Source organism: Hyperoodon ampullatus (genome assembly GCF_949752795.1).
Source record: "Hyperoodon ampullatus genome assembly, chromosome: 11".
Taxonomy (NCBI): domain Eukaryota; kingdom Metazoa; phylum Chordata; class Mammalia; order Artiodactyla; family Ziphiidae; genus Hyperoodon; species Hyperoodon ampullatus.
Genome location: NC_136924.1, coordinates 55761831 through 55782956, shown reverse-complemented (window position 1 = coordinate 55782956; position 21126 = coordinate 55761831). Strand labels below are relative to the sequence as shown.

Genomic DNA, 21126 nt, shown 5'->3' with positions numbered 1-21126 from the left:
CGCTGATTTCTTTCTTTCTTGAAGATCTTAGTTCCTCAAAGTGTTCCCAGTTAAAGTCTATTTGGAATAGAACTGCCTGTAAGGACACCATTTTTAATGTAATATCAGCAAGTCTTTGCGGGGGGAAATATGAAGACTGAAATTCACTATTACAGAACACAGTAGCAAATGATTTTTCCTTTGCCCTTCTAACTGTGAAGGTGGTGTATTGTCTCCTTGATGCCAGAATATGGTACAACATAATCCTTTGCCTATACTTAGTATAAATTTATTAGACATAGTCCCTGCACGCAGTCCAGCAGAGAGCCCTGCATTACAGAAATAATTCTTGAGCTGCTGAGCTGGCAATTTCCCCACTTAATCACTTGTGTGACGTCATCTGTGCTGTTGGTAGGAAATGTGCTGACCATGTCCTGCGTTTTAAAAGACAGTTGCAACAGGGGTACTAGCTAAAGATTAAATTAAAAATAAACCTTTTAAGTTACATTGAAGGTCTCCAAAGTGCAGCAGGATTAAAGTGGCAAAAATGTTATATTGATAGGCTTGACTAAGTAGTTGGTCACCTAGTAATCAACTGACATACTTGTCCCTAATTGCTTCTCAGCTCCAGAGTGATTGCAGAGTGGAGGAAAAGAAGTAGGCAGGAAGGGGTGTTATATTCAGGGGACTGAAATGCGTTTGTAATTTTCAAATGAGTCTTAGAGTCTTAAACATTCCAACTTTGTTTTTATAATAAGGATTACAAAAAACATCAGTTGTTAGCTCGAGATTCTCATAGTGGTAGCTACACATGGAAGAGTCTAGATGTTAGTCACTGATCACTGTACTGGATTGCTCCTGAATCTTTTGTCTGGGGGAGATGGCAGGACCCCTAATGTATATTTGATTTCTTGGCAGAAAGATGGAGACTATGATGCTGAATATGCGGAATCTGTTTGAGCAGCTTGTACGCCGGATGGAGATTCTCAGTGAAGGAAATGAAGTCCGTAAGTCATTCTGAGCTGGCCTGTGTGACGAGAAAAAACAGATTTCAGATTTGGGTTTTCTGCAAAGCCAAAGTGTATTCCAGTCCTAAAATTGCTTTTCATTTGAGTTATCTAAAAAGAAAATGATGGTCATTTATCTGTGGTCAAAGCTTAATGGACACTCATTCTAAATGGTCACTTATTTTCCTGTAGTTGTTTTTAAATGGGTTTTACCCGGACTTTTTTCATTATCAAGGTTCTCTTTTCACTAAATAGTTGGCATTAGTCGTCAGTTTCATTTTCTTATCATGAACTGGGCAAAATCTACTGAATTTCTAAGGATGTTGCCTTTTTTCTTTAGAGTAGTAGTTGTCTACATTTTTTATCCTGGGTTTTCCCTGTGTTCTATAAAACATTTTCAATTGAAGAGGAGAAAAATGAGTTTCTTTTTGAAGGAGGGACAGTTCATCTGCTTTCACCTACCTATTTGATGCTTTGTAATAAAGGAGGTTGGGTGGAGAGCTGGGAAGAAAAAGGAAGTGGTGACACAGTAGTCTTCTGGGAAGTAGATTAGTGAGAAAGAAAGGTGGGGCTGATAGCACTGACCTAAGTGATGTAAGGGAATTTTTCTTTACCAGCTTTTCTTTGTGTTATCATGCTCTCCTATTTCAGGTTTTCATGTATACCTAATTTAGCGGGTGTTGCTGTTAAGTCAGTCTCATTGGTACAAAAGTAATGCAAGAACTGTGTCTTAAACTTAAGAACAAAGAAAAAAACAATCTCCATAGTACTTAGTATGGTGTCTTGCTTGTGCCATTCAATATTTTCTTTAATTTGATTCATGTTTTTTTTTTTTTTTAATTTTTATTTATTTATTTATTTATGGCTGTGTTGGGTCTTCGTTTCTGTGCGAGGGCTTTCTCTAGTTGCGGCAAGCGGGGGCCACTCTTCATCGCGGTACGCGGGCCTCTCATTATCACGGCCTCTCTTGTTGCGGAGCACAGGCTCCAGACGCGCAGGCTCAGTAGTTGTGGCTCACGGGCCCAGTTGCTCGGCGGCATGTGGGATCTTCCCAGACCAGGGCTCGAACCCGTGTCCCCTGCATTGGCAGGCAGATTCTCAACCACTGCGCCACCAGGGAAGCCCTGATTCATGTTTTTGATAGCTCTCATCTACTTACAGGCCTTTCAAAACAATATTCTATTTTCTCTCTCTAATAGCTGTTGCATGACCCTATCATCTGGTACCAACTCAGTAACCATGATGGCATACTAATTAGGCTTCTCTTTGAGGTCACATCATCTCAGAAGATGGATTGCTTTGGAGTCTAGTGGGGAGGAGTATTGAATAAGAGATCTTAAAATTCAGGTTCACTCAGCAAATAATGGCTTTATGGAAAAAAGTAGGGTTTGAGTTGAGCCTTAGATTAGGTATAGGGTAGGATCCCAACAGACAGACATGAAAGAGGGCATTTAGGGTCAGGGGAGCCACCTGAGTGGAGACAAGAGGGTGTGGAGTGTGAGGGGAATAAGAGTAAAGGGAAGTGGTTTAATCAGAACCGTGCTTTTAGAAGGTTACCCTGGCAGAGGTGGAGGCTGCATCAGAAGTGGAGGCTGGGAGGTTGATTAGGACATGGTTGCCATAGCTCAGGAAAGAGGCAATGGGGAGCCCCAACTGGAGTGGTGATTGTGAAGGTGCAAATAAGGAGAAATGGGTGGAAGAGATTGTGATTAAGATCTCTAGGAGGAGGCAGCTGATAGTATTTGGGGGCAGAGGGAGGAACCTGAGGTTTGGAGTCTCAGTAACTAGTGCTGGCTTTTAACTGTTATTTCTGTGTCTGTTTCTCCAACTGTAAAAAAGGAATTTTGCCATGAGGATTTCAAGATAAATGAGATACTAGTTGTGAAAATACCTTTTGAGATAATTATGCCCCCCCCAAAATACAAGATATTTATTTTTACAGGAACCTTTATTATTATTTTTGTTGTTGTTGTTTGTTTGTTTGTTTGTTTTTTGCGGTAGGCGGGCCTCTCACTGTTGTGGCCTCTCCCCTTGCGGAGCACAGGCTCCGGAGCACAGGCTCAGTGGCCATGGCTCACGGGCCCAGCCGCTCTGCGGCATGTGGGATCTTCCCAGACCGGGGCACGAACCCGTGTCCCCTGCATCGGCAGGCGGACTCTCAACCACTGCGCCACCAGGGAAGCCCCAGGAACCTTTATTTTATAAGCAAATTTCTATCTTCCCTTGATTTCTGTTATAAAATAGAGGTACGTTGGTTTTTTTTTTTTTTAATTTATTTTTGGCTGCGTTGGGTCTTCGTTGCTGTGCGCTGCCTTTCTCTAGTTGTGGTGAGCAGGGGCTACTCTTTGTTGCAGTGTGCGGGCTTCTCATTGCGGTGGCTTCTCTTTGTTGTGGAGCACGGGTTCTAGGCATGCGGGCTTCAGTAGTTGTAGCACACGGGCTCAGTAGTTGGGGCTCGCGGGCTCTAGAGCGCAGGCTCAGTAGTTGTGGAGCATGGGCTTCGTTGCTCCGCGGCATGTGGGAACTTCCCGGACCAGGGCTTGAACCTGTGTCCCCTGCATTGGCAGGCGGATTCTTAACCACTGTGCCACCAGGGAAGCCCAGAGGTACGTTTTCTTCCCTCTCCAAATCCCTAACTTGGAATGTTGGCTTTTTTTTTTTTTTTTTGGCTTTGCCAGGTCTTAGTTGCGGCATGTGAGATCTAATTCCCTGACCAGGGATTGAACCCGGGCCCTCTGCATTGGGATTGTGGAGTCTTAACCACTGGACCACCAGGGAAGTCCCGGAATGTTGGATTTTGAGGAACTAAAGTGGCTTAGTGTTTTCTAGACTCTAGAATCTCCTTTTCTGCAACCACCCCAGTCTGTCCTCTTCTTAGATCCTAGGAATTCCTCCCATCCCTATGTGTCCCCTGACTCCTTACTCTTGCTTTTCATCATAACTTCATTCCTCTTTCTCCTTTTTGTATAGTTATAGTTTTTTTTTTTAAAGCTAAGTCCAAGGTTACCTAAAGATCAGAGTGAAAGTTAATATTCAAATAAAATGACTTTAATAGCCTAGATATTTTATCTTTGTTTTCCCCAGTCTACATGATTTTTGTCTTCTATTTTTATCATGGGACGCCTGAACTTTTTTGACGTTGGTGTGTAAATTAGGAATAAATATAACTTAATATTTATCAGGTGCCTATTGTGTGCCAACACCATACTAGGTTGGTGCTATGCTATATGCAGTAGGTGATACTAAAGTGTATGTGACATGGTGCCTGTCTTCAAGAAAATTAAGGTATTTAAGTTTCAGAGACAGGATTCTGTCTCATGAAACAGAAGATAATGCAAGTATAAAAATATATGCTTTGGGGAAGTATAGAAAAATGGAGCAAATAAATTAGGAAAGGATTCACAGAGCAGTTGGGACTAGAAAAATGGATACATAAAGAAGAGTGGGGAATTCCCTGGCGGTCCAGTGGTTAAGACTCAGTGCTTTCACTGCTGTGGTTCCGGGTTCAACCCCTGGTCAGGGAACTAAGATCCCATAAGCTGCGTTGCACAGCCAAAAAAAAAAAAGAAGAAGAGTAGGTAGGGCATTCCATTTGGAGAGCATAGCTTGATCCTAAGTGAGAAGACAGAAATGAACACAGGTCTTTCCTGGGGCAGGGACAAATTGGTTTAGCTAGAAAGAGGTATTGGGTAGTGATGGGAAGTTTGATCAGACTGGTGAGGTGGGCCTGGATGCCTGGAGTTTAAATTTGATCTGAACAACAATTTTGTTCAGTCACTCATTGAACATTTAAGTGCCTACTATGTGCTGGGTAGAGTGTAAGGCCCTGGGGATAAAAAAGCAGAAGAGACACAGGGTCCTTGCCCTTAAGAAGCTTAGAAGGTAGTGAGAAAGACAAGAGCCTATACAAAGGCCCTAGCAGGAGTGAGCTGAAAAAAACAGGATTTCTGGAGCTGCTTTAATCTCTCTGCTGAACTATGAACCAAGTCCTGATTTTTTTTTAATGGATCTAAGATTATTCTTAATTTGTTTTAAGGAAATTTCCCTTCTCCTTTCTCCTTTTTGATAGATGCATTTTGTAATTTAATATACACATAACTTTTTTAAAGAGACAATTTGAATTTAATAAACCTTTTGAATGTATACTTCATGACAGGGGCTAGTACCAAAGTGAATTGTGATTCACACACTGACCAAAAAAATGCCATTTGTGTTTATTGATCTCCAACATCAAAGTTTTTCCTGGTATGTGGTCCAAAGTGTCTTTTTGACCCATGCTAGCACAATTAGTTCATAACAGAATTGTACATAAAAGTAATATCTTAGTCATGTATGCAAATGCTCTGGTTTTGGTCTAACAAACTAAACTAGTAATTTAACCATTTGTACTATTAAAATAGGAACTCCTTCCTTGAAATGAACTGATAGTTTATTTGGTTTCAGTTCTGTTATCCAATTCAGTTAGATCTGTAACGTATGCCAATTAACGATGAATGGGAATTAAAACCCCAATTTAATAAGACTTTTCAAGGAGTATCCTAAGGAACAAGCAAGCCAGCAAAATTAGGTCAAATGAAAATCTTTTCATTCTCAAAAGTGTTTTTTAATTCAGTAAATATTTGAGTGTGTAGGCAACACTATATTTAGAAACATTTAATTGACCACAGTGTGGAGCTAGAAAGTTTTTAGACTGTAGTTGAAAAGTGTGTTTCCTGTTCTTTATTCTTTAAAATGGAAGTATCACATACATCAAAAAGTACACAAATAATAAGTGCATTGCTTGGTGAATCGCGAGAGTAAACATGGCTAAGAACCAGCTCTTGTTTTTAATTTTTTCTTATGAATCTGTAATTTTGAAATAGTTAAATTTGCAAAAGGATATGTTGTTTGTTTTCTTCTTGTTTAAGTTAACGAGAAAAAACCCCTTAGTAATGTGTTCCAAACTGTTAACTAAACCAGTATATCATTTAAAACTATTTGAATTTTGTAATAATATATTTTATTTTTTGAGATCCTTGATATTTGTATTGTCTAAGGTAACTGGGTCATAATATCCTGTTTTGCTAAAATCGATTGTTTACTAAAAACCTGTTTCCCTATGTGTCAGACTTGGTTTCTCTAGATTGAATTATTATCCTAATTTGTAAGTTTGAAATTTAGTCAAATTATTACAATTGCTTTAAAAAAGCACTATATTATTTCTATGCTCTCAGGTTAAATTCAAATGGGAGAAGTACCCTTACTACCTGAGAATCTGCTAGCTTTGTGTGAATTTGGCCTAGTTTCAGCCGTAAACTGGGTTAGTTTAACCTGCAGCAGATGTACACCTTGGAAAGTTCCTCCATGATGCTGGTGGAGTGAAGCTTAGAGGTAGATTGAGGTTAACTAGAATAGTAAGGCATTATAGAATAGTCTTTGCCAGTAGCAGGTGATAAGAACGGATGCCACCAGGGTTATCATGCTTTGAGGTGCTGCCTTAGAAGGGATACTTTCTTTGCAGACATTTGAAAGGAGTCCATGTTCCTCTATCAGTGACTCACCCAAAGCTAGTATGATCTTCTCTTCCTCTGTCTTTCCAACTGGAATGTTTACATACCCTTCAGGGCTGTGTTAAACAGCAAAAGCAAATTGGCTCTTCACTTTCAAATCAGTATTTGTATAATTATATAGCTGAATGCAATTGTAGGCCTAGACATCTGTAATATTAATCTATATCTACTGGAGCATATTACAGCAGTTACATTTGAATTTGCTGTTTAACGCCTCTCTGGCGCAGCAATACGTGACTCTAAAGGAGGCTGTTTTTGTTTTATAGCTGTAACTGTCCTGGTGGGTGACAGCTGCCCCAAAGGTATCCCCTTTGATTGCCTTCTGTTCAGGAGCTTTCACTGTTAGTGTTACATCTGGAGCCAGGTGACTAATGACTTACTTATTCCATAGCAGATGCCACTGGCTAAGCCAAAAGTAACTGGCCTATTGAAATAGGAATTGCTCCCCACAAAGCTCTCATCCAGAGTGATGAACATATATCCAGGATCCGCTCCTGGTTATTTTCAGATGGATTTGCCCATAGTTCATCTGGTCCCTTAATTATGCATTTGGAGTAAAACTAACCAGAGGACTAATTTATTAGAGCATTTATACTCTGTTTGGTGCTTGAATTATTAAAGTTTCCCCCTTTTCTTAGAATTTATCCAGTTGGCAAAGGACTTTGAAGAATTCCGTAAAAAGTGGCAGAGAACAGATCACGAGCTGGGCAAATACAAGGATCTTTTGATGAAAGTAGAGACTGAGCGTAGTGCTCTGGATGTTAAGCTGAAGCATGCACGCAATCAGGTGGATGTAGAGATCAAACGGAGACAACGAGCTGAGGCTGACTGTGAAAAGCTGGTGTGTATTGTTTTTATGCTAGAACTGTGACAGTGGGGACGGGGGAAGATCAACGGATAATGTTTCCACTTGCCCAGGTATACCCAGTTTCTTCTGCTATATTAAAGAACTAAAAGCAGTTTGTCTATGATTGGAGCTGAAATTGCAGCCAAGGAATCCTATTCTTCATAGGCTGAAATTTAAATGAAAAAATTTTTTTCTCCTTTAGACTTGAAACTTTTACTTAATAGACAGATTTCAAATGAGAATTTAAAGAATTAAAATTAGGGGGAAAGGCAGAGAAATCCTAGCATATTTGATCTGTCTCATTGTTGATTATAAGTGCTACCTAGAACATCCTCATATAAGATATCAATAGCTAGTACTTTGTCATTGATATAGGCAGGACAACTCTTAAGTCTTTCCTTCATCACTGCTCTTAATTTAGGGTAAAGGGATAGATGTAGTCAACCATTGTGAACGCTAGAACATAGAGCACTGTCATTCTGACGTACCAGCGTGGGTCATGGTACAAAGGCAAGCCTTTGCTAGGAGGGACTAATTCATCTTCGTACAGTGTTAGATGCCTCAGTAAGCTCAAATTGTCTGGTTCCAGTGCATCACAGCTTTATATCCATTTTAATGCATTTTGCTCCACCATTTAGAAAGGTGGGTGGCTGCTTTGAGCTGTAGAAGAAGCCAATAATTGTCCTAATTAGATGACACTAAAGTGTTTTTGCTATGTGAAATCTATTTTGGGACTCTCATTTTGCAGTACTGCCTTCTCTTGGATTAGCAGTTTGATCCAAAAGTCCTGTAGCAGAAACCCCACTCTTCTAGATGGAGTTCATTTTACCAGTCAGAAATCGGAGACACAACCTGGGCTTGATGTGAATTAATATGCTATTGGTGTAGCAGCCTTCTTGAAGGCTCATTTGCATAATGCTGTATTTTAATGTCTTCTGGTCTGCCTGTCCCATAAATTTGAGGTGAAGCTTTCTCCCCTGGTTAGTTAGGCTGTTTTACTCTGCTTTGGTCTGTAGGAAAGACAGATTCAGCTGATTCGAGAGATGCTCATGTGTGACACATCTGGCAGCATTCAACTAAGCGAGGAGCAAAGATCAGCTCTGGCTTTTCTCAACAGAGGCCAACCATCCAGCGGCAATGCTGGGAACAAAAGGTGGGGGAACTGTATCTGTTGTTATCTGACCATAAGCAACACAGCTGTCATAAGTTCTTGTTATCTAAACTCTTAGATATACTGCTTCTGGAATGTGTGCTGAATAAAGCAGAAAAAGACTTTGGAGGAAGGGTGTGTGGGAAATAAAGGCACAGAGGCCTCCCTCTTTGTTTTATTTGTTTATTTTTCCTTAGGATGTTTCATCATGGGTAAAATTTGATGTTGTTTTGCACATCAATAACTAATCTTGCACATTGCTAAGAAACCTAAAGGTGGAAGTGGCAGTTCAGCAATACTTCCAGTGTTTACTCTCTAGAGAGCTCTCCTAGCTCTTCTGGTTTAGAAGGGCCTTCTGTGAGCCAAGACCAGACAATAATTTTGGTTCCACTGCATCGCTATTTAGAATAGTCTCAACCAGGCTTTCAATTTAACACCCACAATACAATACATAGGGAAAGGTCAGCACTCTTTTAGAGCTATTTATTTTGTTGCCTGGTTGTTTTATGGGGAATCTTTATAACTAAGAAGATGTACAGGTTTAATTTCTTAAAAAGCTAATGCTGGGTAATACTCTCTCTTGTAGAAAGCAACCACAATTGGGATCAAATTAAACTTCACTCTTCTGCCTTGTGAATTTTTAGTAGCCTGTAGTACAGACTCAGCAGGGAATAGCACCCAGACCCCTGAATGTAACTTTCAACTTCTGTTATAAGGCCTTAGCTGAAATAGCAACTGTGCTGCATGTGTGCTCCTGCACACATGCACATAGTCCCCCATGAAAACCATAAAAAGCAACCCACCACAGCTAGGGTTTGAGCTTGTAGTTATCTCCACAGGGAAGATGCTACTGTGAAATTGCTGAAGTTACCTGACAAGTGTGACTTGTTCTGGTGTTGGTGGATTTTACTTTCCAGTCTTGTTTCTAACACTACTGTTTCACTCATTTAGACTGTCAACCATTGATGAATCTGGTTCCATTTTATCGGATATCAGCTTTGACAAGACTGATGAATCGCTGGTAATGAACACTTGATTTCTGAGAGTTATCTATTTTTCTTAACCCTGCTCCCTCAGGAATCTCTCTCCTGTCTTCTCTTCTAAAATTCCCTTATTACTATTTTATTAGTTGATATGTTATAGATACTGACTAACATTTAAAAATATAAATATAAGCTGTAAGAGACTAGCTTATATATTTAATTTTTGGAAGTGAGAATGTAGAATTTAGGATTTGGCATGAGGTTAAATTTATTAAACAGATCTGTGAGCTGCCTATATTAATTGATTACTACATCTTGACTTATTAAAACCCCAGCTAGCAAAAAATAATAATAATAATTAGCAAGACTCTATCCAGCCAGGGTTTATTTGCTGCTCTTGGGGAGAATAGACTTGTGCCTTATTTCTAAATTAAACTGGTTCCTGAGGAAAACTTAGACATACTTCACAATTAGAAGGAAACCAGTGCCCTGAAACTTCAGCCAGAAGACTGATGAAAGTTTCCAGGCACTAGATAATGCTTTGATGAACAGTGGTTCACCTGTCTAAGCTCTTTGTTGCCCTGCTTTTGTGGGGCAGAACACTTCTTGTAACTTATGGTGGTGTTTCTCCATAAAAGGTCATCTCCTGATATTTCAATCTTTGATGTTCCAGAGACTTGTAGTTTATTGGTTTATGTATCTCTCCTATTTTACTGGCTGAAAGCTAGCAAGCAAAACAATAAATCAGGAGGTTATTAGTAGTTGGTTTTCTGATGATAGCAAAATAAATGACAACTACTTGTTACATAGGCAGGGTTTTATGTCCAAACTGTCAGAGTTTGACTAGGGAAATAAATGCCGTTTTGTAGGTATTAGTATTAGGTATCACCTTTTTGAAATAAGGAATGACATAGTCTGGGATATGTAATAAAACTAGAATTTACTACTAGCTGATTTTAGAGCTAGACCTATGATGTGATATCTGTTGTAACTGAAGCTGAATCAAACAACCAGTAGCTAAATTACTTGACCATAAATTGGAGAGGTTAAATTTATTTAGCTAAGCTATATACGACTGTTTTTGGATTTTGTGTTTTCAGGGATTATCAGGATCAGGAGGTCATAGGTAGCTACTAAAAATGAATGCAAATGGTTAAAATGAGTGAAGTGAAACTAGACCACAATGAAAGACAAATAATTCTTCAGTGTCCACATGAATGTCTTTTTTAGGGCCCAAGGAGGAGGGATGATTGAGAGATGTAAAACCTAAACTAGAACTTTTAAAGTGGCTACATTGTACAGAACATCTGATTAGATGATAGCAATCCATTAAGAGTAAGGCTCACATCTAACGCCAGCAGTATAGTGCCCAACATTCTGTAAGTTCTAAAACTAATTACAAAAATAATCAGAAATAAAGGACCGGGCACTGAAGATAATCACGACAGAAGTTGATTCTTTAACCTTTTCTTGCCTCTGTGGTATTGATTCCTGATTCTATTATAATAGCTTCAATTTTGGAAAGAAAGCATGTTAACTTACTACAGCTCTATAGCTATAACATTTGAGACCCTCCCTTTCTGTCTCCCCAAATTGTGAGTTAGGTACTCTGACTCAAGAGGCCTTTAAAATTCTCTGTAAATTTATTTGTACAGGGTTTAGGGGAGGGCTAACCAAAGAAAGAAATTAATACAGTGTAATTGTCAACAGGATTGGGATTCTTCTTTGGTAAAGACTTTTAAACTGAAGAAGAGAGAAAAGAGGGTATGTATGGTTTTGTTTAGTTTTGGGGGGTTTTTGTGTTTGTTTGTTTGTTTTTACAAAGTAACAATAAAAGAGTTTTCTCCAGAAATGTTGCCATTGTACTGCATTCCTGACATGTTGCTCTAGCTGTTGTTAAACACAGATTACAAGAGAATCCATGTTGCGGGGGCAGTAGTTGATGTTCCTTGATGTCCTAACTCAGGACAGGATCCCATCCTGTTTCACTCTTCTGGGCTGCTCTCAGTTCATTCATGGAGAGTAAAAGGATATATTTAAGTTTGTTTGAGTTGTCATGAATTTTTGTGCAGGACTTTTGTGCTCTAATATAAGCTTCAGATGAAATGTGTGTATAATGGGATATACAGAGATCTATCTTTGTGCTTGTTTGGGGTCCTTAATATGTTTCTAAAGACTTCATGTCCTTAGATAGGATTACACTCCACTTTTTCAGGTGCTGTCATCTAAATTTTTCCAAAGCTTGCTTGTTTCTTCTAGGGCACTGGGGGCATTTTTGTGTTGGTACAACTTAAGCTTCATGTGGAAATAGGCAGTGAGAGAGTGCACATTGTTATTTCCTGCAGTCCTAGTACCTAGGACTTGCATCCAAGTTATCTAATGGAATAATTTAATCTTTTGTGCTTCAGATCTTCTATTTGGCACTAAAGTTCTTGGTTTTTGCCCCATCTCTAGCGCTCTAGTAGCCGACAGTACATTGATGGTCCCCCCGGACCTGTAAAGAAAACTCGTTCCATTGGCTCCACAGCAGACCAGGTAAGAATAGCCAGGCCAGGGCCTCCCTGGTGGCACAGTGGTTAAGAACCTCCCAGTGGTTAAGAACCCTGGGACACGGGTTCGAACCCTAGTCTGGGAAGATCCCACATGCCGCAGAGCAGCTAAGCTCGTGTGCCACAACTACTGAGCCTATGCTCTAGAGCCCGTGAGCCACAACTGCTGAGCTCGAGTGCCACAACTAGTGAGGCCCGTGCGCCTAGAGCCCGTGCTTCACAACAAGAGAAGCTACCACAATGAGAAGCCCACGCACCGCAACGAAGAGTAGCCCCCGTTCTCCGCAACTAGAGAAAGCTTGTGCACGGCAACGAAGACCCAGCGCAGCATAAATAAATAAATACATAAAAGAATAGTCAGGCCAAGAGAATTGTGGTCTTGAACACATCAAAGTTTAGCGGCCCCAAGCATTAAAAATCCCAAGTCAACATTGCAGTGTTATTTTGAGAGAGATGTTCAGTGAACATTTTTCTGTGTAATAGGATCCTTATCATCCATATGAATAGAGTAGTAAACAACTGTCAGCTTTATGTGGGGTTCTTAGTTGCTTGTATGTATGTTCCTGTGACCTGTATTTCTATTTGAAAGTATGAGATTTCAACTTTAAGAGTGTTTGGGGCTGGGGGCTTAAGTCCTGACCGAGACTCAGGAATTTTTTAACTTTTCCAAAACACCTATAGTAGAGGGGAAATTAGATTTATCCTTCCCTCATTAAAACCTTTGTTTCAGGGAAATGAATCCATAGTTGCAAAAACTACAGTGACTGTTCCCAATGATGGCGGGCCCATTGAAGCTGTGTCCACTATTGAGACTGTGCCATGTTGGACCAGGAGCCGAAGGAAAACAGGTCCGCTGGGTTTGTGGCTTAATTGCCTGTGTAAAACAACTGGTAAAATCTGGGGAGAATTGGTTTCTTAGAACCCTCATGAGGCAGGGGTTGGATGTTTTGGGTAGTTGCTTACTGAGGGCCAGAGCACTGTTTGTGTCATGCCCTGCCTTTGGCTTGCTAGCCTGGCCTATACCACTATATAACTTGTTTCTCTGGAAACAGTTTTTTGCATAGCCATTGTATTCACTCCTGATAATTGTTACAGATTACTGGTTATCTACCAGTTATATTAAAATTGGGGTTAAAATCCAGAAGGGGGAATTCCCTGGTGGTCCAGTGGTTAAGACTCTGCGCTTTCTGCTGAGGGCCCGGGTTCAATCCCTGGTCGGGGAACTGAGACGCCACAAGCCATGCAGTGCAACAAAAAGAAAAAAAAATTCAGAAGGAACAAAATACCTAAGACACAAAGCTTAGAGTTGCCTGCTTTCTAGGTACTTTACAGCCTTGGAACAGTGACTCCACCTTGAGCAGCAGGCAGCCGGAGCCAAAAACCGACACAGACGGCTCCAACACTCCACAGAGCAATGGAGGGATGCGCCTGCATGACTTTGTTTCTAAGACGGTAAATCTGGGATTGCTGCTGCTCTTGGGCACATCTACTTTTTTAATTGTGGGAGTAATATTTACTAGCAACAAATTTAAATACTTTAGTGTTGTAAAGTTAAATGTCGAATTTCCTTCCTCCTCCTTATGCCACTTTCCAGGGTTACAGAGGGTGTGTATCTTTCCGTTCTGTGAGTGATATTAAATTAAAAGAAAGCAACTTTTCAGAAGCAGTTGTTTGTGCTTTTTAGTGATGTGTATTTACATTTCATGCTTGAACATGGCACGTTTTAACTGTGTCCCAATTGATTTACTCATAAAAACCCAAGCAAACTGACTGAGGCTCAGAGGAATTAACTGACTTGCTTGAGCCACAGGATAGTAAGTAGCAAAGTTAACATGGGGGTTTTCTGACTCCTTGCCAACAAATTCTTTCCACTACAGTATAGTGATCCCTTGCAGCTGGATGCCCTTATGCAAGTTACTTAGCCTCCTTTTGCTTCTGTTTCCTTATCTTAAAAAAATCAAAACCTATTCTATAGGATTATTGTGAGAATTACACAAGTAAATATGTGTAAAGGGATGAGGAAGTTGTTTGGCACATGCTAAGTGCTTAATAAACATCGGTTGATATGACGATAATTTTCTAATTCATACCACTTCCTGTTTCATCCTCAGGTTATTAAACCCGAATCTTGTGTACCATGTGGAAAGCGAATAAAATTTGGCAAGCTGTCTCTGAAGTGTCGAGACTGTCGTGTGGTTTCTCATCCAGAATGTCGGGACCGCTGTCCCCTTCCCTGCATTCCTACCCTGATAGGGACACCTGTCAAGATCGGAGAAGTATGTATGACCTGTGGGAGCCATCATTGTGTTATGGCTTCTTTAGCTTTTAAAAGCTTAGGGTCATTTTTTTCAAAAATTAATGATGCCACATATATTTTTTCCCACAAATAATGAATAGAAATTGTAAAATGTTAACCTGCAGCAGAATCCTGTTTGGGTGTCTGTTTAGTAAACTTTCTAAAACCAAATTCCTCTTCCTTTTCCCTCCCTCCCTTCCCCTTTCTCTCTCCCTCCCTTTCCTTGTTTTCATCCTTTTTTCCTTCTCCCTTCCCTCCCCCCCTTCCTTTCCTCCGCCTCCTCCTTCCCCTCCCCATCCCATCTAATTTTGTAAAATTTCAAACATATACAAAAGTAGAGAGATTAGTATAACTAACCCTAGCTCCTATCACTCAACTTCCACGATCACTGATTCGTGTCCAGTCTTGATTTATTAATACCCCCATCTCCTCCTCCTCACCCTGTTCAGTGAACTATTTTGAACCAAATCCCAGCCATCATGTGATTTCATCTTTGAATATTCTTTCTCTTATGTTAGAGATATTCCATACTATGCTCTTAAGATTAATTATTTCTAAAGTTTGATTCATTAAGAAATTATTGTTATAAGCAACATTAGCAAGAATCAAAACAAAATGACTATGCTGCTACCCAGCCTCCAGCAAATCAAAGGTTACTTTTCTTTAATCTTAAGCGTTCTTATCCACGCATGTAATTTTTTTACAAATTTTCTGTAATCTAATATAAAACCATGGAGTTCTCTCCTACAGATAGGTTTGTGTCATGATCAACTGTGAGTGAGTTGTGTTAAATAATTTTTCTTGCTAAGAATAATTACAGTATAGAAAAGGTTTTCTTTTTTAGAGTAATACATTAGTTTATATTATACTCCATACCTGTGATCTCATTATTGCTTTCTTTTTGATGCCCTTGACTATAAGAGGAGCAGGGGCAGAGTTGTAGCTAGTGGTCTTTTATTACTTGTTCTTGCAAGTGTGTGGTATATGTGACCATAAATCAGTCCTGGTGTGGAGGTAGGAAAATAATGGAGCCTTTGTTTTAATACATGCTTTGGGAAGAGGAATTTAAAAGTAAACATGATGTCCCAGCCTGAATATTAGTCTGGGGATGGCTCTTTCCATTGGTCTTCATCTGCTGGTCTAAGTAGTGTAAATACTAATTTTAAACTCGCCTTTTTCAGGGAATGCTGGCAGATTATGTGTCCCAGACTTCTCCAATGATCCCTTCAATTGTTGTCCACTGTGTAAGTGAGATTGAGCAGAGAGGGCTGACCGAGGTAAGAGTCCACCCTTGGAGAGGGTGAATTTGTTACTTGTGTCAGTAATTAAGAGGTTTTTAACTGAAAGTGTCATCTTGATAATAGACAGGCCTGTATCGGATCTCAGGCTGTGACCGGACAGTAAAAGAGCTGAAAGAGAAATTCCTCAGAGTGAAAACTGTACCCCTCCTCAGCAAAGTGGATGACATCCATGCTATCTGTAGCCTCCTGAAAGACTTCCTTCGAAACCTCAAAGAACCCCTTCTGACCTTTCGGCTAAACAAGACCTTTATGGAAGCAGCAGGTAAGGGCAGATCTTAATACTTAAATGTGGGACTTCCCTGGTAGTCCAGTGGTTAAGGTTCCACACTCCCAATGAAGGGGGCCTGGGTTCGATCCCTGGTTAAGGAACTAGATCCCACATGCTGCAACTAAAAGATTCCGCGTGCCGCAACAAAGATCCCGCACCCAGCAGCTGCAGCTAAGACCTGGTGCAGCCAAATAAATTTAAAAAACAAAAAAAACCCCTTAAATGTGAGTCCCACGAGGGCAGGAATTTTTGACTTTTCTGTTTCCTGTTTTCTGTTTTATCCCCTGCCTGGTACAGTGCCTGAAACATAGCAGTTGCTCAAATACTTTGATGGGTGAATAACTATATCCATGTTCCCTATGCCTATCCTCTTCCTGTCTAAACTGTATAGGGTCCTAACAGGTTTTTTTTGTTGTTGCTTTGTGTTGTTTTTTTTGGTCAAGTTTTAGGTTGTCCTTTTGAACTTAGAGCCATCTTGGATTTTTTTACCTCATGCCCAGTATCTAATCCATTGGCAAATCATGTCAACAGAGGCCCTGTAAATATATCTTAAATTTAAAATGTGTCACTCCTATTATTATCTTGACCTCTCTTACCCTGGAGTGATGTAAGAACCTACTGGTTTTCCTGTTTCTACTCTTGCCCTCTACAGTATAATCTTCACACAGAAGCTAGAGTGGTCCTTTTAAAATTTAAGTTAGGTAATGTCCCTTCTGTCCTCAGTATTCTCCAAAGTCTTCTCAAAAGTCTCAGAATAAAATCCACAGTCCTTAACAGGCCCCAAAGACCCCACATGATTTGGGTCCTGGCAACATCATTTCTTTCAACACCCTTCCCCTCCTTTCTTCTTTTCTAGTTACACTGGAATTCTTGCAGTTCTTAGAACATAACCAAGCTTACTCCCATCGAGGCCATCATGTTTGTTGTCTCAGCCTGGAGTGATTTGCTCCTTTATTTCCTTTCAGGTTTCTTTTTGGATAGCTTGTCCTCAGAAACACCTTTCCTGACCACCTTGTCAGAAAGAACAGCTACCATTACTTTCTAGTTTCTTGCCTGCCTTACTGTTTATTATATGTATCACTGTCTGATAGGTATTTGCTTTTTGACTGACTCCTCTGGTAGCATGAGGCAAGGTCCTTTGTTTAGTTCTGCTTGATCCTGAGCACTTAGAACAGTGCCTGGCACATAGTAGGCTCTTAACATGTTTTGTGAACAAATACCTTCTTAATAATTGTAGTCACTACACCTATATGTCTGCATTCCTGGAAACATGAGTTTCCAGCTGCTTTCCCTAACTGCAAGAGCTGGTTTTTTAAGAGTTCTGATTTCTAATATTGAGCTGTTGGCCAGTATCCTGCTTGTTAATGAAACTAGAGTCTGGTGCAGTCATGAACCTAATCAGAAGTTTCAGAAGCTTACTGTATAGATGAGACTTTGTGATCGATAACTTGGAAGCCCGCTGTCAAAGGAAAGAAGTCTAGGCCTCTTGGTACTTTCTTTTCATTTATAGAAATCACAGATGAGGACAACAGCATAGCTGCCATGTACCAGGCTGTTGGTGAACTGCCCCAGGCCAACAGAGACACATTAGCTTTCCTCATGATTCACTTGCAGAGGTGAGTAGAGCAGAAATTTGTGTCTGGGAGTCAGGGAGTTTTGCCAAGGGGAAGAGAATGGGGTTGGGTGTTAGGGAGGGAATGTGAGGGGTGAATTGTTTTCCTATAGATGGTATATTTTGGTCTGCTTTTAAGCAGAGGGACAAGTCTTCTAATTTAATGCTCTTTTACTTAGAGTGGCTCAGAGCCCAAGCACTAAAATGGATGTTGCCAATCTGGCTAAAGTCTTTGGCCCTACAATAGTTGCCCATGCTGTGCCCAATCCAGATCCAGTGATAATGTTACAGGACATCAAGCGTCAACCCAAGGTAAGCAAGCATGTATGTCTATATACATCAACTTGTGTAACATAACAGGAGAGAATGGTGAGAGGTAAAAGCCCTGAGCATTGGAAGTTTGCTAACATATTTCGTGGCATTTAGGTGGTAGAGCGCCTGCTTTCACTACCCCTGGAATACTGGAGTCAGTTCATGATGGTGGAACAAGAGAACATTGACCCCATGCATGTCATCGAAAACTCAAATGCCTTTTCAACACCACAGACCCCAGATGTTAAAGGTAAGGCAAGGCCTAAGGTGTGCTTTTTAAAGGTCCCGACTCCCTCTCTGGTTTTTGGTCGGGTGTCCTCTCCTTGCCTTTGCTAGAGCTGTTTGAAATGTATATTCTTCAATAAAATTAAAATAATTTTGAGAATTCTAACATTAAAGAAAAATTTGTACAGTTCCATCCTAATTTTTTTTCACTTTTCCATATTCTCCTTCTTTCTTTACCCATATGGATATTTTTTTAAAATATAGATAGAATAATTTAGATATAATTATTTCTTATTTTACTTAGCATTTTGTGAGAACTTTCTCTGTTACTATATGATCTTATTTATCACTTTTTTTTTTGTTGGGGGTAGGAGTTTATTAATTTATTAATTTATTTTTGCTGTGTTGGGTCTTCATTTCTGTGCGAGGGCTTTCTCTAGTTGTGGCAAGCGGGGGCCACTCTTCATCGCAGTGCGCGGACCTCTCACTCTCGCGGCCTCTCTTGTTGCAGAGCACAGGCTCCAGACGCGCAGGCTCAGTAGTTGTGGCTCATGGGCCTAGTTGCTCCGTGGCATGTGGGATCCTCCCAGACCAGGGCTCGAACCCGTGTCCCCTGCATTAGCAGGCAGATTCCCAACCACTGCGCCACCAGGGAAGCCCTTATTTATCATTTTTATGGTTGTAAACTAGAATTTGCTTAAATATTCTATTAGGTATTGATGTTGTCTTTCAGCCTTTCATAATTACATATAGTGATGCCATCAACATTATATGTATATACCTTTTTTTTCCTAATGATAAATTCCCAGGAGTGGGAATTACTGAATTAAAGGTTTTAAACATTTTTGTTTCTTGGTATGTTTTACCAACTTGATTTCTTTCTTTCTTTCTTTCTTTTTTTAATATAGATTTTAAAATTTTATTTATTTATTTACTTACTTACTTACTTATTTAACTTATGACTGCATTGGGTCTTCATTGCTGCGCACGGGCTTTCTTTAGTTGTGGCAAGTGTGGGCTACTCTTCGTTGCGGTGCATGGGCTTCTCATTGCAATGGGTTTTCTTGTTGGGGAGCATGGGCTCTAGGCGCATGGGCTTCAGTAGTTGTGGTGCACAGGCTTCAGTAGTTGTGGCTCGCTTAGTTGCTCCGCGGTATGTGGGATCTTCCTGGACCAGGGCTTGAACCCGTGTCCCCTGCATTGGCAGGCGGATTCTTAACCACCGTGCCACCAGGGAAGCCCCAACTTGATTTTGTAAAGGCTTTTGCCAGTTTGTACTGCCACCAAAAATATATGAGGCTGGGGCTTCCCTGGTGGCGCAGTGGTTGAGAGTCCGCCTGTCAATGCAGGGGACACGGGTTCGTGCCCCGGTCCAGGAAGATCCCACATGCCGCGGAACGGCTGGGCCCGTGAGCCGTGGCTGCTGGGCCTCCGCATCCGGAGCCTGTGCTCCACAACGGGAGAGGCCACAACAGTGAGAGGCCCGTGTACCACACAAAATATATATATATATATATATATATATATATATATATATATATATATATATATGAGGCTGGTTTCATTCCAACTTCACTGGCTTTGGAGACCTATTCTTTCATCATTTCAAGTTTCTTTTTTTTTTTTTTTTTTTTTTTGCGGTACGCGGGCCTCTCACTGTTGTGGCCTCTCCCGTTGCGGAGCACAGGCTCCGGACGCGCAGGCTCAGCGGCCACGGCTCACGGGCCCAGCCGCTCCGCGGCATGTGGGATCTTCCTGGACCGGGGCATGAACCCGTGTCCCCTGCATCGGCAGGCGGACTCTCAACCACCGTGCCACCAGGGAAGCCCCGCAAGTTCCTTTTTAAGGGAGCATATTGTTTTTTTCTAGTATAGGAAAAAATCAAATAGATGTTAGATTTGTGAAGTTTGGAGTTTGAGAATGGCTTAACTCAGAAAATGAATGTCAACTACTCATTGAGCAGTTGCCTGCGTAGTTCAAAAAATATACTGGTGTGTTATAAAATGATGACAAAAATGACCTCTGGGACTTTGCTAGGTCTCTAACCTTAGCTCTTAAGTGTTTCACAGGATATTCAGCTTAATACTGGCTGCCTGCAAGAGTGCTTTCTTTTTTCCCTTCCTTTAAAAATATGTCTTACCTTTGATTGAAGTGAGTTTACTGGGGCCTGTGACCACTCCTGAGCATCAGCTCCTCAAGACTCCTTCATCCAGCTCCCTGTCACAGAGAGTCCGCTCCACCCTCACCAAGAACACTCCCAGGTATGCAAAATTGGTCTGCTCAGGAAATAAAAAAATAACCGCTTCCTTAGACTTCTTCCCCATCATGCTGAAGCTTACTGAAAGAAAAACTGAATTAGATCTTAGCTAGCAGCTCGACTTTAAAAGCCCCTTTTTAAAAAGGGTCTGAAGGTCTTTACTGTTTCCTCTCTCTCATCTCAGGTGACAAAGAATAGCTTACAGAGTAGTTGTTGAGGGTTTCCTACTTTAATTGATTATGTCAAGTAATGTTATAGTTTATTTATCATTTTTTATAGAATACTTTTCCAGTTCATTCTCTTTTTCTTTAGATTTGGGAGCAAAAGCAAGTCTGCCACCAACCTAGGACGACAAGGCAACTTTTTTGCTTCTCCAATGCTCAAGTGAAGTCACATCTCCTGTTACTTGCCAGCGTTTACTGACTTCAAGGAAGGGCGCACCTGTACTCTCTGCTCTGCAGTCTCCTGTACTCATTACTACTTTTAGCATTCTCCAGGCTTTTAATCAAGTTTAATTGTGCATGGGGGTTTTATGAAAACTATATATATCTTCTTCTCCTCCTTCTCCTCAAGTAATGTAATATCAACACCTTGTGCTGTCATTGGGAGCTTTTAGATGGGAGATCTTTACAGAGGTAGAAGTGGGGTATGAAATTCGTTGTGATTCTTTTAGGGGGTGGGGGTATGTCCCTTTGACTTAAAGCCAAATTCTCTCATGTAATGACCTTTCTCTGGTATAATTTCCATGAGACAGTGGTAGAAGCCCTACCTCTTTGGTAAGATTGACCTGT

The 21126-nt window shown here is 40.6% G+C and overlaps 1 protein-coding gene across 1 annotated transcript; it reads left to right on the top strand.

Moving 5' to 3' along the window:
• Nucleotides 1–901: 901 nt before the first annotated feature.
• RACGAP1 (Rac GTPase activating protein 1) lies at nt 902–20723 on the top strand (the record flags this gene model as incomplete). Its single annotated transcript, XM_079714329.1, has 16 exons — nt 902–986; nt 7174–7376; nt 8399–8535; nt 9484–9553; nt 11226–11279; nt 11970–12050; nt 12795–12912; nt 13386–13516; nt 14176–14340; nt 15542–15637; nt 15725–15923; nt 17440–17545; nt 17721–17853; nt 17968–18103; nt 20231–20339; nt 20648–20723. The coding sequence occupies 16 exons, from the start codon at nt 902–904 to the stop codon at nt 20721–20723; spliced, it is 1899 nt and encodes a 632-aa protein (XP_079570455.1).
• Between the last annotated feature and the right edge of the window lie 403 nt (nt 20724–21126).